Source organism: Artemia franciscana, chromosome 6, assembly GCF_032884065.1.
Source record: "Artemia franciscana chromosome 6, ASM3288406v1, whole genome shotgun sequence".
Classification (NCBI taxonomy): domain Eukaryota; kingdom Metazoa; phylum Arthropoda; class Branchiopoda; order Anostraca; family Artemiidae; genus Artemia; species Artemia franciscana.
In genome coordinates this window covers 35255009-35268623 of record NC_088868.1, presented here as the reverse complement: position 1 = coordinate 35268623, position 13615 = coordinate 35255009, and the positions used below count along the sequence as shown (strand labels likewise).

Sequence of the window (13615 nt, the reverse complement as noted above, 5' to 3'; positions counted from 1 at the left end):
TATGGAACCAAATTGTGTTATTTTTGGTTCTGTAGGGTACTTTATGATGGCTTAACCAAGACAATTTTATGAAAAAAAAACACATTAAGATAAAAAAAAATTTAGCTTATAAGTAAAACCTTAAATAGCTCTCTAAGATGTTGGACTCACCTCCTAGTTCTGTTAGTAGCCTATTTATGAAAAATATTAAGGAGAGCTGGGAGGAAAGGATATACAAGAAAGGGGATTTTAAACCTCAGGTTTGTGGTTTTCAACCTTGAAGATTATGATGGTGCTCTCTTCATTCATCACAGCCCTTCCATTCCACAGTTGACACCCGAGCTGCAATTCATGGGTGCCATTTGGTACTTCGTAATGTCGTTATCAAGTAAGATTTTTACAAAGGGATTAGATATAAAGAATAGCTTTTAAAGAGCCCTTAAACGGCTCTCTATGCTGCTTCTGTGCCCCTCTAGCAGCAAAAAAGAAAAAAAGAAGACACATCAGTGCTACCCACGCAAAAGGCGATTTTCCCTTTTGTTCAACCTGGGGGCTGTAATTTTTTATATATTGAGTGTTCGACAATGGTAATTCCAATGGTGCACTTTTCATTTCATCCGACAACATTTTAAAGGGGTTTCAGGCTCTTTTTCAAAATTCCCTTTTTTTCAAAATAACATTTTACTACCGGGATTAATCGAAATAATAGTTACCATTCCTGAATCAGCTACAAATGACAATTTTTTCTTACCAGACAGTTTTTCGAAAACGCTTCAATTTTTGGTTACTATGGGCTGAGGTTCCTTCTGCCATATACCTGTCAATACCTTTCATTCAGATGAATGATAATGCTTCATTAATTATGTACGTTTAGAGTAAGTACAAAAACTAAGTATTTTTATTGTCAGACCAATTTAAAGAAAAGGTAAAAAGAGATATATTTTGCTGGATAACGCTAGTTGGTGTTGGTTGTTTTCTTGGAAACGTGTTGAAGTTTCCTAACTTGTCAGTCTTTTTAAGTTCTTTGTTATGGACATGAAACTGGTATAAGCACGAACACACAAATGTTTACACGACAGTTCCTAACCTTTTACAGGGACGTATGTGGAATTTTTGGGTGAGGGGGTAAAACTTTGAAAAATTCCTGTGCTAGAAGAGTCAGATTGTTTCAAACCCGAGATTTGGATTTTGTATATATATATATATATATATATATATATATATATATATATATATATATATATATATATACATATACTTTCTGTAAATTTATTTGCAGGAAGTGCATACGTTATTCTATTTTTCGGCATACTTACCAAGTTTTTTTCAAACACTTATCATATCTCTCAACCAATTTTAAAGTAACCTCTGTGTAAAAACTTGCCGCCTGTTCCGATAACCAAGAATTCACATGCGTTTTTACGTTGTCATCATCATTGTATCGGTTGCCACTGAGGTACTGTGTGAGGTGGAGAAACGAATGGTAATCACTCGGCGCAAGATTAGTACTGTATTGTGGGTAGTTTCAAACTTCCCAGTCAAAAATATCAAACAAATTGCGGGTCTAAAAAGCAATGCGAGGTCTTGCATTGTCACGCAGAAGGACAATTCCCTTTGTCAGCAAGCCAAGTTTTTTTGCTTTTTTTCAATCGCTCCGCGGAGCTTATTGAAGGTTAGCCAGTAGGCTTCTGTATTGATAGTGGTTCCTCGTTGTGTAAAGTCGACCAAAAACACAATGCCTATTCCAAAACACCGACGCCATGGTTTTCTGCTGGGAGAGAGTCTGTTCAACCTTCAAATTTTCAGGGAAGTGTTTGTGTTCCAACAAATTAGGCAACTATGCTGTTAAATAGAGTAAAGTATACACTTTCTGAAAATAAATTCACTTTTTTGAAATAATTTTTCGTTTTCTACTTATGCTCAAACGGACCTTACTTAAAAAACACGCCTCGTATATATACATATATATATATATATATATATATATATATATATATATATATATATATATATATATATATATATATATATATATATATATAATATATATATATATATATATTTATAAATTATTCTTGTTTGCTTTTTCATTCTTCGTGTGTCTCTGATAGCCAGTGTTGCCTCAGAACCTATTTTGAAATGCTGTGACTCACCTTTATTTAGAGAATATGATCCTTTTCACTTTATTAATATAAGCGTGGCAACACCCTTAGAAAAGCATTTCTTTATTCTGCACAAGGTGGATTGTTAGGTTTCATTTGATTGGGAATCTTCCCTCACCTGGTGTTAAATGATCAATAGGCCTCTTCTGAACTCCTACATGGCGCGAATGTTTCATATCCGGGATTCCGGGCTTCTCTTACGCATGAGGAAGCTCGATGGCGGACGCGACCAGTTAGGATGTTGTAATGGTGCTGAAAGGATGAGTGTTTTCCGTTGTTGTATTGGGCAGCAACCCAGACAACCCAAGTGCGGTTTTATGCTCTTATATTAATTTTTAAGAATCTGGTTATAGATATAGTGCGAAATAGGTGGTCCAAACTTAAAACCTATCAGGTGCAAAAGGAAGTCTTGACCGATTGTAATATTGAATTGCTAGGCTGTCATAAATGGGAGATAAGGGTATACATTATGGTTTGAATATAGTTTGTAAGTACATACATGGTACATGGTCACCGATCCACGAAAATGTAGATGAGACAAGAATTTTTCTTAGATTTTTTTTTTTTATTTTTTATTTTTTTATTATTATTTTTTTTTTTTTAAGTGAAGATACAGGAAAAGGTATTTTTAAAATCTAGAGGAGGGACAATTTTTAAATTTATTGTTTCAGCGAAAATACCATACAAAACCTTTCAAAATCGAACCCTTACCTGGTAATTTTTCAGACTTAACCAGTTGATTTAGCAAGGGCTCTAACGAGCAGTTGGATACATCTAATCCAATCTCCCTTATTTTGGATAGCCAAAAGACAAAAGAAAGATATGCTTTTAGGGACAAAAAACTGCAGCTCTATGTTATTAGTTTTTTTTTATTCATTAGTAGCGAACATTCAAAACAGTTCTACGGGAATGTGAGATTTTTCGTGTTGGTCTTAGATTTCATTTGAAGAAGAAAAAATACGAAAATACTATCCAAATATCTAGTCTTCTGTTCTCAAATAAATCTTTTATAGTAACAAAATCCACATATTTATTTTTGTAAGGTATTTGTGTTTCTTCATCCTAGTACATCTTTTGTACCGGAAGATAATATATGGTTTTTCAGGCAGATTAATTCTAGATCTAAATTTCATAGAATTTCGCCGTAAAAAGTGCTCCGGGTAGATGGTCGGATGTCTTTGGAACTCTTCTCCATTGACATATAAAAACATTTACTATTCTCTGCCAATAATTTATCATTCAGCTGGCCGTTTTAGCTTGGCCTCCACCGTGGAATGGATTCCTATGTATATACTTGAACCCCTCCCTCTGGCCGCACCATGAAAGTGAGGCTTCTGCTTCTCAGGAAATGGTGTATCCACATTCAAATGTTGTCCAAATATCTACAATTCTCCCTCCCAATACTATCTCGTACAGTTGGCCCTTTCCCAGCTTGACCTCCGCCCTGCAATGAATTTGTATGCTTGGGCCAATCTCCTTTGTGTACACCACTAAAGTGAGCTTTCTGTTCCTCAGAAAATAATGCAAACCCCACCACTATCCATGGTTTCCTGCCGGTAATTAAAGCAGGTTGGATCTTTCGCTTCTTTGAATGATTATCTCCGTAGTTATTGTTTTAGGTAAGTCTACCCCCTTTTTGTCATGGCAGGGAGACAATGGCGCCCATTGGAGGGGGAGGGCATTTGCCCCCAGCTATATTTTGAAAAGTATATCTTACTGGTATTTTCTTTGAAAAAATCCCCCCCTCCTTGATTTCTAAGAATACATTTGAAATACTTCCACTGCGAGGGATTTGACAGGAACAGTTTTATTGGGACGGGATTGACCGATTTTGATTGCTGTGGTAAGGAAGTGGGACAGTTTCTTCAATCATCTCAAAAAAATATACATAACAATGTTTTAATCTCTGTCGTCTGACATGTTTTGCTGCTAGTACTATTAGAGTTTTCTCACTCTTTTAGTGTATATTATTTTTGTTTTCTCTTTATGTGTTTTTTTTATCTGTATAAACATTTTAATGTTATCATGTCTAACCAGTGATTGGAAATTTTTCTGTATTTTATTTAAATTCAGTTGCTCAATTCCTGTTTTCACAAATATTGAATCTAAAAGTAGAAATCGTCGAGTGTGCTATAAGGAAGTCAGGAGTATTGCACAAGAGCGTATGGCAGTTCTGATTTAGGAATTTATTGTATCTCATTCAAAGACCTGTATTAAAAAGAATGATTAAATTATTAAAAACAGAATAGTCGATGCGAATAAAGTTGGATATCTCATATTACTTTACTTGTCAGTTATCACGACCACACTCTAACACTAACCGAACTTCACTTCTTGAGTGTGGTTGGGATGACTGACAAGTACTCACATTACTAAAACATTTTTGACCACTCCCCTTCTCTATTGGCTAACACTGACTTCGTATATATATATATATATAATATATATTATATATATATATATATATATATATATATATAATATATATATATATATATATATATATATATATATATATATATATATATATATATATATATATATATATATATATATATATATATATTATATATATATATATATATATATATATATATATATATATATATATATATATATATATATATATATATATATATATATATATATATATATATATATATATATATATATATATATATATATATATATATATATATAGATTCTGATTGAACAAAGAATTTACAAGAGATTAGTAAGGTCATTCTGTTTTGATGGATTAATAAGACGTGTGTTCTTAGCTTTGTTGAACTGGGGGTTTTAGGAATTTTGAGCCTGGTACTTGTGACTATTAGGTCGACCCCTGTCTTTGTAAGTGTTCTGTTAACAAAGGAAAAAATGGAAAAAAAGTGTTTGAATAGCTTCTTATGACCCTGCTAGCGCAATTGAGAATTCCCCAAATATTTGACCTGAAGGACTATCTTCTGCCAACTTGCATTTTTAGAAAACCCGCTAGAATTAAGGAACATCGAGATATATGGCTTTAAACATATATTAGTAAGGCTAAGAGGAAAATTAATTAAACTCTAGATCGGGGGGGGGGGGCTCAAATAAAACCTCTGTGAATTTACCTGCTTCCTCTTCTTCCACTACTACTAACTACTTACTGCAACACCAATTTGCCTGAGGCAAACATAACTACGCACACTCATACTCCATCCTAATCTATTCAAAGCCGTGCTCTTTAATCCCTTTCAAGAAGTTCCCAATTCCCTTAAATCATTCTTACATCCTCCCATCCCATTTGGGGATGACCTTTTTTTTTTGTTTGACCCTAGATGGTTGGCCGATAAGGACGACCTTTCATCCTCCTGGGAAAAATCTTATGACAGAGATTCCATGTGAGTTTCCTAAATATATTGAATTAAACTTCTTGTAAAACAAGTAATTGTGAACTTATTTAGAAATTTACTTATTACAGACTCGAACGCCTCCAAAGAATTGCAGAAAAGGTACATCGTGATGCCAAACAAGTGGAAGTCAAGCTTGGTAACCTTGAACAGCAGATTGAGGAGGAAGCACAGAAGATCTACCGAGCTCATCCCGCGGACGTTAAGCGAAATTGTGATTTGATCAACCAAGAAGTTGATGCTTTAGACGATGTTATTAAGTCAATGTTTGGTGATGTACAAATGCTTAAAGATGGTAGGCATAATCAAGCGGCTGAAATGCACAAAAGGTAAAGTGTCAAGCATTAGTTTGACAAAATAGTCAACTATTATACACTAATTTTTAATTTCATTATCTTACCACGTTATGGTGTTTTATAAACTACATGGGTCATTGAACAAAAGACAACTTTTTTACCCCCCCCCCCCCCCCCCCCCCAAAAAAAAAATAATTATGATTTACCAATAACACGCTATGTTTAATTGAAATGATGTTTAATGTTTATAAACAATTTATAAACATTTATAAACAATTTTCAATATGTATTTTGTAACCTGGTTTTTAATCTTAGACAACCATCTTAATGCTTACGTAGGTGTAGTTCTGTCTCTGTAGTAGTGATGCCTCTCTGCTTTTTATGGCAGCCACAACTCCTTTCTTCCTTTAATGATTTAAGATGAACGGCGATCCCCTCAAGACGCAGGTGCTATTACTTTTATAAGAGATGCAGGTGTTTGCTACGTCATAGGGAATGTTTAGTTATGCAAATGTTACGCAATAGGACGTGCTCAGAGTCCACTAGTCAAGCGGGGAATTTTATTAAGACATTTTCCTTCAAGACTTTTTCACGGCATTTCAAGACATCTTTTAAGGAATTTTTCTCCAAGACATTTTTCAAGACATCCCAAGACGTTTTTAAGACAGGTATTCCAGGTTTCCAGGTATTTTAATGACAAAATTATGATTTAAATCCATTGGTTCATGTTCTCGCAAATCAACCCTCCTTGATACACCGTGTTAATTCACGCCAGCGTGTCACTCTATGACTGGCCCTCTGGCACCCCATATCTTTCCTAAGACAATTTTCAGATATTTTCGTTAAAATTCACGCAATAAAGCCAACGCTTTGTGTTTTAGCAAGCCAACCTCAAAGTGATACCGCATCTCAGTTCATGCCACCATACCACACTGTCTGGCCCTCTGTCACCCTCTAACACCCCTCATCACTTCTAAGATATTTTTCAGACATTTTCTTGTTAAAAGTCATGCATTAAATCCATTGATTTTACGTTTTCGGAACCCAACCCACCGTGATACACCATGTCAATTCACTTCACCGTGTCACACTATTACTAGCCCTCTGGCACCTTCTAGCATTCCCTCATCATTCCCAAGATATTTTCCAGATATTTTCGTGTTAAAAATCCGCCAACTCCCCTCCAAGTTCCGCCAATTTTAGGATATTATATGTGGCTGTCTCCGTGGTAATCTATGCCTGGGAAATGACACCCCTTGACTTCCCACAAAGTAACCTTATAAACTAAAATGACCACTGTTTTTTTTATTTGAATAGCGGAAACTTGCCATTTCATTGTTAGAATGTCCAAAATACATCCTAGCAATCACTAACTGTTCTTACAAAATACAAAATACTTGTAAAAAAAAAAAAAAAATACTTCTTGTAAAACAAAAATAATTCTTACAAAACAAAAATACATCCTAAAAGATTATATATTTTTCTTACAAAATACAATATATTTTCTGTATTTTGTTTTGTAAGAAGTATTTTGTATTTTGTAACAAGTATATTGTATTTTTGTTTAATATGAATAATTTTTTGTTTTATATGAAGTATTTTTTATCTCATAAGAGAAATTTGTGATCTTTTAGGATGTATTTTTGTTTTGTAAGAATTATTTCATTTGTTTGGTATTTTGTATTTTGAAATAAGAATAAGATTTCTTCTGGAATAAATAAGGATGTGCGCGGGGGGGAGGGGTGTCGTAGGCCTGGTACATTGGGCCACACTGCCCTCAATTACTAGGAGTCATTAGAAGAGACATTATTGGGGGGTTTTCATTAAGTGTAAACAATGGATTCTAGTGTAAACCGATGTTTTTGCAGGAAAATGTCTGAAAATGCTTTAGGTGGGATAATGCACGCTAGATGGTGCCAAATGTTAGCCGTTGAGTGCCACAGACGAGGAATTGCCATGGAACATTACAATTTAACTATGAAATGACAAGTTTCCAATGTTCAAATAAATAACAATGGTCATTTTTAGTTTATAAATTTAGTTTGTGGGAAAAAGGTTGATAAAACACTTAGGCATGATAATGTTTGTCAGGGGGTGCCATTTCCCAGCCACAGATTACCACGGAGGCAGTCGCATATAATATCTTGGAGTTGGCAGAACTTGGAGCGGAATTGGCGGATTCGGAATGTGGAATCAGGGACAGAATTAACGGAACTGGAACTGAAGCAACCGGAGCCAGATTTAGAAATGGGATCGGAGTGGGCATAGTGGCAGCTTAAATCGGTTGAACATGGGTGGAAACCAGCAGAATCGGAGGTGAAACCGTTTAACTTGGGGTCAGAAGCGAGGGTAAATTATGTAATTTTTGTAAGATATTTGCGCAGACCCTGCACAAGCTGTCCTGGGTGTTCTTTACCCTCCATTTTCCTATTTCATAGTCCTGAATTAAGTTACAACATAGGCTCCTCGAAAGTCTTATTCAAATCATTGCCTTGCCCTTGGTCTCTACAGAGTGGTTTGGCTCGGATATTCTTTTCAGGCTTTTGTTCAGTTTTTAGATACTAAATCCCAGTGTCGTAGATGTGGTTATGTGCTTGATTATCGCATGGTCGACTTAGTTTCCTGTCGTTAACATGCAATTGGTTAATGCACGTTTTCCAGATTCTTCTTTAAAATCTTAATTTTTTATTAACTGTGTCAAGATTTACACAAGTTCATATATTTTATCGGTGAATTTTTCATGTATATATATATATATATATATATATATATATATATATATATATATATATATATATATATATCATGATGATGCAGGAAACCTTCCCTCTCCATTGTCTTAACTAATGGAAATACTGAAGAGAAGCAAATATTTGGTGTTTAACATGAGCTGAATAGTTGTTTGAAACTACTAACGTCGCTACCATATATGGGTTGAGGCTCTGCTTGACAATTTTGGGGCCCAGGGTTTGATCCCATCGCAGCAAGATTGTTCTTTATTTTTTTGTCCTTTAGTTTTTACTAACACTATTTATTCTCTATTTTTTATCTTTTATTTTTATCCTTTATTTTTTAGTAACATTATTTATTGTTTATTTTTTATCCTTTATTTTTTGCTAACATTATTTATTTTTTATCCTTTATTTCTTATTATACATATAGACTAACGTCACTAGCTATGCAGCGTTGCTCATTTGGAACTTGAAAAATTTAGACAAGCTTGATTTTGGTTAATTTCAATGCACTAAAGTTTGCATTTTAATAAAAGGTCAAGTTTATTTGAATCCAACCCGATAAATCCCAACCGATAAAATTATTTATACATAATTAGCTAAATTGTACAAGTACAAGTAAATAAATCAGTACAAGACTTAGATTAAATAAAATTAAATTTAAAACTGAAGACCCAGGATATGGTTTTTATTGATTTTTTGTTGTTTTTTACATAATTTTTATTAAAAGTTAGAACTCGAATGTCAGACAATCTTCTATGTCGTCATCCAATTTTTTCCCACCTCATTTATATTTTATTGATCAATAGTTTTACCGGTTATAAAAAAAATTTAGTGAAATAAAGCAAAAACCATGATGTGTAGATCTATAGTTCGATTAGAATGGTTAAATCTATAAATAAAGAGATCGAGGAAAAATTCTTGAGTAAGGGATCTCAAACGTTTTCGAATCGTCTAAGAAAATGTGCACCCTAGGAGTTTCCTTCATACGTATTGCGGAAAGATTGATTTTCAAATGTCTTTGTCTGAAACAGATTCACTATTTATGTTCTTTTTTAATAGCTTATCGGACCTATTTTATTGTCTGTATGTGTCATAGCTGTGGAGGGGAATGATGAAGACTTTCCTCCCCTGAAATGTGAATGCCTTGCATGAAAATTCTTTCGAAAATTATAAGATCTCTAAAAAAAGAAAAAGATAACAGTTGTTCAAGCTGAGTTCAGCCAGCTTGGGTTCAGCCAGCTGAACTCAGCCAGCTTGGGTTCAGCCAGCTGAACTCAGCCAGCTGAGTTCAGCATAGCACTGATATAGAACTGAATGCCGGCAACACCCGGGAAATAAAGTTTAAAAACGCAATGCAGACACAAAAACATTTTCTTAATCTGGGGAGAAATGGTTACTTTTTTATGAAAATACCAAAAATGGCATTTTAAAAAAAGAAAATTCCCTCCAATTGGAAAAATTGGTGGAATAAATCTCCTTTCATTTGCTACCCTGGCTCCCTATATGACTAGCACAGGGCCTTACCCGGGATTATGTTCGGGGGGTACAAAAACGTATCAAGAATTTGTTTATATGATTTTTTGTTACATTTTTACGAGTCGGACAAACATTTGGGGGGGGGGGGGGGTTCAAACCCTCTACCCCCTCCCGTTAGATCCAGCCTTTTGAGATGGATTGTATTATACTGTCTTCATAAACTTGTTCTGTTAGTATTTTGTTATTAGATCTAATTCAGAATGAGGAGTCCACCCCCTTACAGAAGTGGAAATTTTGCAGCCATTAACACAAATATAAATTCCAATTTTTAATTGGGCCGTATTAAGCAGACTTTTGATTGGTTAATTTACGTTGTAAGATACAAGCTGCCCAGTCAAATGTCTATAGTCTCTTTGGTGATATTTGTCCTATATATAGACCTGAATATTTAATTATGTTTCCAGAAAAGTTTAGATTTCGACAGGCTCGTACGTAGAGAGGTACTCGTTCTGATTCTCATCCTTGGAAAGTTTCAGTATCATTACTGATTTGTTTAAGTAGCCTTCTTGTAGTTCCTTCAAGTTTGTTACATTTAACCTATTTTGAGTTCTGATGAATTTCCTCCTCTAGCCCGAAATAAATCTTGCATACGTGTTTGATATTTATTAACGAAAATAATAGGATTTTCACATGTTCCCATATATATGTAATTCCTCTTTTTTGTTGTTGCTTTGCGATGATTTACCACAGCGAAATGAATTATACTAAATGCATGACCCTGTCAAGGAAAATGCGGTAATGAGACACCCACCACCCTGGGAAACAAGAAAAAAAAATGTAACAAACGATAATATCACGATTTGACTTTATCCCATTCCTATTTAAATCGTGGTAAGAATATAGCATCTGTTAAAATTTGCCCATACCCCCTGAAAATTTCCTGTTGGTGTTAGCTCTTGTTTTCATACCCCTTGAATGGATGTGGATGATTAAGAGGTGTTATAATGGGGTTTAAGCTAAACATATTAGATATACAAATATTAAGGCGGTCGGGGGTATGAAACTTCCTCTCGATATGATAATTTATAGTGTATGTGACCGAGCGTGGCGTAACTGTGTGGCACACGTAGGGTTCCGAGATATACACATTATGGGGAAAAATTAGAGTCTCTACTTTGTTTCACTACCAAAATTTTGACAATTTTTCCCCCTCCCCGGAATGGAAAGGACATCTCTAGAAGGGTTTAACAAAGCAGGGATAGGCTGAACCTCGATTATTCTAAATTTGGTTACTATTTTAGTAAGATTGCCATCCTAACTTTTTGTTTTGTCGGTTGAATTTCTTCTCCAAAGACATGCAGAAAAATCTATTTAAGCAAAAGAACACGAGGCATTAGGCAATGATTCACTAGAGAATGCTTCAATTGCATTTGGCCTAAAGGAAAAAAACAGTTCATCAAATTTGTAAACAGGAAACATTCGACTTCAAAGACTCTAATTTGTATTTGAATTAATGTCCATGTTTACTCTTATGTCATTTATGACATTTAATTTTGAGAAACTTCTCATCATGAAAACGCCATATAATTTTGACTTAAAATCTGACGGAAACCAGTTTTTTTTTAGTTATAAATATTATGACTGAAAATAAGACAATTCTTACAACCTCTCTATACTATGTTCTGGCAGGTTAATTTAATTCAATCTGGAAAAGAACACAATATCATCTTTTCCAGGGGTGGTAATTAAGGGAGGGACAATTGTCCTGTAGTTTTATTTTTGCTCCCGCCCTAGATTTTGAAAAAAAAACAACTATTTTTGGTATTTTGTTGAAGAAAAAATTGTCTTCCTCCTCTAAATGTTGAAAATTTGACCCCCCCCCTAATCATTTTTTGAATAACAGCGCTCCTGGTATTATGTTTGCTTTTATCTAATTTTGAGAAGTTTGGCGTCTAATTTTGGGAATCTTATCATGAAAACGCAAGACGCCACAAGGATTTGATCGTAATCTGATGAAAACCGATGAGTTTTTTTTTGTTAATAACGCGATAGAAAAGAGAACAAATTCTTAAACCCCTTCTGGACTGTGCTCTGAAAGGGTTGATTTAATTAATTGGTAAAACGAAATAAATCTAGTCTACTTATCATTTTTCAACAATTGGCACATTTGTGTTAGTAATGAAATGGTGAAAAATATGTTGTTCCAGTTCTTGTTTCTTTTTTTATCGTTTGAAGTCCAAAGAATATAACAAATGGTCCAAGATAAAAAGTGATTAACTGCGGCCGATGGGCCGCACACATGCTGTGACACACTCTTGTTGTCCATAGTTTTTGTCTACGAAGTGAAGAAATGCAGAAATCTACCAAGGGCTTGAAGATCAAAAGTGAATGGTGTAAGCATGACCAACCTGTGTCCCGTGGGCTACAAATCTTTTGGCTCGGTTGTCCTGCACAAAAAAAAATAATGAAAAAGATAATAAATGAAGAAAATGAAGAATAAAAAAAATAATGAAGAAAGAAAAAGATGGATTGATAACCGACGGATTTTTCAACTTAACTACCTCAGATATTGTCAATCGGAGTAAACGACAGTTCGATTATTGATTACTAAATGAAGCCAGATTGCCGATTTGGTCAGTCGAAGTCCGCACACCACAAAGTCAATTCACGGATGTGGATCTCAAATAAAAAAGACTGACTGACCATCGATAGACTAAAGCCCTGTCCTGTTATTTGCATCAATTGCTTCGTTTACAATTTTCTTTCAATATGTCTCAATACTGTACTGTGTATTTTCAGTTCGAATGTTCAATTGTATTGCATCATCAGTTGGCTGAGAGTGGGTTGTGGTTAAGATGTGGCTTCTTCAGGCAAAGTCGAACTTTCCAGCGACTAGCTAGACTGCTGGGCTAAGAATAGAGAAATAGCTGAAGATTCTCTTCCCTTTCCTTCTTTTCCTGAATGAAAAGACAATAAAAGGCTTTTTTTTTTTTTTTTTTTTTTTTTTTTTTTTTTTTTTTTTTTTTTTTTTTTTTTTTTTTTTTTTTTTTTTTTTTACTAGGATAAATGAAATATGGTTAGGGAAAAACTGTTTTCGGTCGACTGACTTGGTCTGAAAAAGCCATAATGAAGACAGGGCTTAGGCGCAGTTGACGAAATAGGAAGATCTGGCTGAAAAGGAGCAAAAATGAGCTTGTGGAAAAAGTTTGGCAACATAAATTACAAGATAAATAAAAGCAAATGATAAGATAAATGAAAACTTCGACAATTATTGATTAAAGCATTTGCCTGAGTGGCTCACTAACAATCTGTTATTAAATAGTGCTTGTCTCAAGCATATTCTGTCGCGCGTATATTAAAATTCGCAAATCCTAGCCGCCTCTAGTTCTACATTCGTCTGTCTAGTCCCTTTGTGGTGATGGTGTGTGCAGTGTGGCCAACTAATAACACCTGGGTTCATCATCTTTCTTTTTTCTACAGGAGTATTCAATCAGACAACTGTCTGGAGATCAGTGACAGCTATAAAACCCGTTAGGAATAATAACATTAAATGTTTGAAAAGCGGATGGAAGTTCTTT

The 13615-nt window shown here is 34.5% G+C and overlaps 1 protein-coding gene across 1 annotated transcript in view; it reads left to right on the top strand.

Annotated features, from left to right (window-relative positions):
- Positions 1-13615, top strand: part of LOC136028353 (microtubule-actin cross-linking factor 1-like) — a gene marked incomplete in the record, with an annotated part of 451602 nt that overhangs the window by 202446 nt on the left and 235541 nt on the right. The window contains 1 exon segment of the mRNA XM_065706142.1: positions 5602-5859. Coding sequence (XP_065562214.1) covers positions 5602-5859 — 258 coding nt within the window.